Source organism: Stegastes partitus, unplaced genomic scaffold (genome assembly GCF_000690725.1).
Source record: "Stegastes partitus isolate 25-593 unplaced genomic scaffold, Stegastes_partitus-1.0.2 Scaffold2578, whole genome shotgun sequence".
Classification (NCBI taxonomy): domain Eukaryota; kingdom Metazoa; phylum Chordata; class Actinopteri; family Pomacentridae; genus Stegastes; species Stegastes partitus.
The window spans coordinates 2,638-5,855 of NW_007580309.1; the positions used below are offsets into that span (position 1 = coordinate 2,638).

At 42.8% G+C, this 3,218-nt stretch overlaps 1 protein-coding gene across 1 annotated transcript in view; it reads right to left on the reverse strand.

Annotated features, from left to right (window-relative positions):
* LOC103375394 (TNFAIP3-interacting protein 1-like) overlaps positions 1-2,851 on the reverse strand; it is a 5,102-nt gene extending 2,251 nt beyond the window's left edge. The window contains exons 1-8 of the mRNA XM_008305657.1: positions 2,781-2,851; positions 1,427-1,521; positions 1,265-1,349; positions 929-1,003; positions 783-848; positions 587-694; positions 369-491; positions 199-279 (exon numbers count right to left, since the gene is read on the reverse strand). Coding sequence (XP_008303879.1) covers positions 199-279; positions 369-491; positions 587-694; positions 783-848; positions 929-1,003; positions 1,265-1,349; positions 1,427-1,521; positions 2,781-2,783 — 636 coding nt within the window. The 5' untranslated portion in view covers positions 2,784-2,851. The remainder of the gene's footprint in view (positions 1-198; positions 280-368; positions 492-586; positions 695-782; positions 849-928; positions 1,004-1,264; positions 1,350-1,426; positions 1,522-2,780) is intronic.
* Between the last annotated feature and the right edge of the window lie 367 nt (positions 2,852-3,218).

Here is a 3,218-nt window from a genome sequence, read left to right on the forward strand (position 1 = left end):
GAAAATATTCTCTTCAGACTCTGATTCTGATCTCAGTCATGTTTCAATTCATGAATTGATCACATCATGACGTTATCATGACTGAATTTAGTGCCTTGCTCTTAGTTTTTTTGCTTTTTGGTTGCTCTCTGCAGACAAACCCTCCTTCCTCATGTGACTCTAACAAGCAGACGCCTGACGTAGACGACCTGAGCTCACCTGATGCTTCCAGAGGTCTTCTAGTGTTTCACTGCTGCCATCCAGAGGCGAGGAGCTCTGCAGCTGCGCCTCCTGCAGGGCCTGAACAAACACACCGACCTGCCGTTAGAACTCTCTCGCTGCAGGTTGACAACACTTGAAGATAAACTCCCTCCACCGGCGGGCCTCACCTTGTTCAGCCGCCTGATCTCCTCGTGCTGATGCCGCCCTCTGCGGGTCAAAGCCACGTTCTGCACTCGCAGCTCTTCGGCTTCCTTCTCTGCTCTGAGCAGCTCACAGCTGACTTCTCCTGTCTGTGGACGAAAACATTCCCACGAGGAAGCCGTTAACCCAGAAACCACACGAATGAATCCATGGAAATGCCTGGGAGTGTGCTCGGTGCTTTTACCTGTGTGTTGTCTTCTGCCATCTTGAATTGGATCTTTTTATATAATGTGGCCTGTTTCTCTCCTTCTTCATAGTGTTGATGCTGCTGCAGGGCTTTCAAAGCCTGGACCTGGGATTCAAGTCAACACTGATGAGAAACAGAAGTAAAATAACAACTGGCAGGAGCTTAATATTCATAAATACATGATCGTTCTTACCTTTTCTTTGTAGTACCGCACCATGGTTCTGTACTCTTTAGCCCATCTCTCATTAATAGAAAGAAGCTGAACAAACAGAAAGTATCCTATTAGCACATGCGCGTGTTTTAGGATGAATATAAATCCTGCTTCTGGAATATACTCACTTCTTTCCTTTGCTCCTCCAAGAGAAGAATCTGTGCTTTCATCCTGACATCACTGCCGGGTGACGAACCCTCTGACTGAAGCACATTAAAAAAAAAAAAAAAGAAAAATGAAAAAGAGGAACCTCTTAAATGTGGCATGTAGAACATCCAGCAGCAGCCAAAATGCCCGTGACTTTATAGGCAATTATGCAATGTGACTGCATCCGCCGACTTCCTGTTATACGCTCTTGGAAGTTTTGATGTGTCCTGTTTCCAGTAACACAAAGCACGCGGACATTTCTTTGCGGTCAGAGGAATCAGACGGCCAAAACGTGAGAATGAATGTGTTGAAATTACCGGCGCGTCTTCTGGAAGACTCTCAGGCTGGAGCTCCGGGTGGAGGTCGGGTCCACTGGAGCCAACAGGCAAACAGAACTCATACCTGGAAGCAAATGATGAGCATGAGGACCCCAAAAACTTGATTCCAATCCTCAAAAAGCAGCAGTGCGTGATACTGACCTGTCTATGTTTGGCAGTGATGGATACAGTCTGTGGGCTGGTTTGGTGGCAGCAGGTTTGCTGGGCATCCTGTCCGCTGAGTTTTCAAGCAGAGACTGTTGGAACACAAAGGTAGAAACACTTTACATATAAGAGATGTTAAAGCTTCAGTGTGTCAGCGCAGCAGCGTGCACGTTGTCCTGCGGAGGCCTGGTGGTTTAGCAGGTTAAAGGTGTCAACCATGAGCCACAGCAGCCGCAGATCTTATCGCTTTCTTTCATTTTTAGTGGTTTCTCTGCCACAAGGATCAATTAAAAGTATAAATTCAAGGGTGAAGTGCGCTTTATTACCCCTGTAGGGTCGTTTGTCCTGCAGTTAGCGGCGCACTAAAGAGAAACACAGTGGTAGGTGATTATGCTGCACTCTAAAACCATACAATAGACAAAAAAAAAATGCTCCCAAATAAATAATAATAATAAAAAAATCGAAACAAGCTGGTGATAAAAACATGAGTTGACAAATCAATTAGATTATTCACCAAAAAAATAAATAAAATAATAATAATCAACCGCAAGTTTGATTAAAAATTAGGGGAAAATGGCAGAAATTCACTGATTCAACCTTAAAAGTGACAATCAGCTACTTTTTTATTTTTATTTTTCATTACTATTATTTTTTTTTGAACCAATAAATACTGCACAACCATTATGAACATATCATACTGGTATTTTTAATTTATTTAAATTAATTTTTTTGCATTAAATGATTCATCAATCAGAAAAAAACACATATCTAATGTATTAAGTGAACAATTATAATGACAATAATCAGGTTTTGCAGCCCACAAATCGTCTCACGGTACTTTTAGGGGGTTTCTTTGTGGAAAGACTTCAGTTTGCATGAAATGACAAAACGTGACAGCCGACTGAAACCCACAGAAAAGGTGAGAGGTGTCTTCACACGGTCATGTGATCTCCAGGTTGCACAGTCTGGCTTCTACTGTTCAACCAGTTCATTTATCAGACACCAGCAAGGAGCCAATGAGGAGAAAACAACCTGGATAAGTCATAATAAAAAAATATATAATAAAAAAATCTTAAATAAATTTAAAAAAAAAAATTATTTGGAAAAAAATGTCATATAAAATTAAATAAAAATACACCTCCTTGAACAACACATACAGTCTCTATCTTGTACCTGATATTGATTGAATTTCCCTTCTGGGATAAATAAAGTATTTTTCATTTCATTTCATATTGTGAATCCAGGTCAGAACATGAAGCTAAACGTCCACAGAAGCAGCTCTTTGGATCATATCAGTAGATCACAAACCTTCAGAAACTTGTTTGAACCCATGTTAAAGCAGTGGACTCACCATGCTGTGGCTCTGAGGCGTCCTCTCCGTCTACATCCACTGAGCTGACGGTGAGACGCTCTCTCGCGCCGCGTGCCGCTTTTTACGGAGGAACCCCCGTGACGTCATAAAACCAGCGCCGACCAATCAGCGGCCGGGATTCCCTCCGCGGGGCCGAGCTGTCGCGAGCGTCCGAGCCGCTGACGGAGGTTGTCGAAGGAAAGGAAAGTACGAGGAGTTGATCAACAGCTCGAGCGGTAAGAACCTGAGAGTTTATGGTACGAAGAGATGACTAAGAGAAAAATGTGCAGCAGAGAGAGAGAAAAATCACACACACCACAAATCTCTCTGTGTTTGTGGGTGAACAGGTGGGTGACGGTGCTTCATCGTTTCCTTGTAAGACTCACCTTTCAAGTCCAGTTTATAGTAAAGTCACTCTGTCAGCATTAATGTGATTAG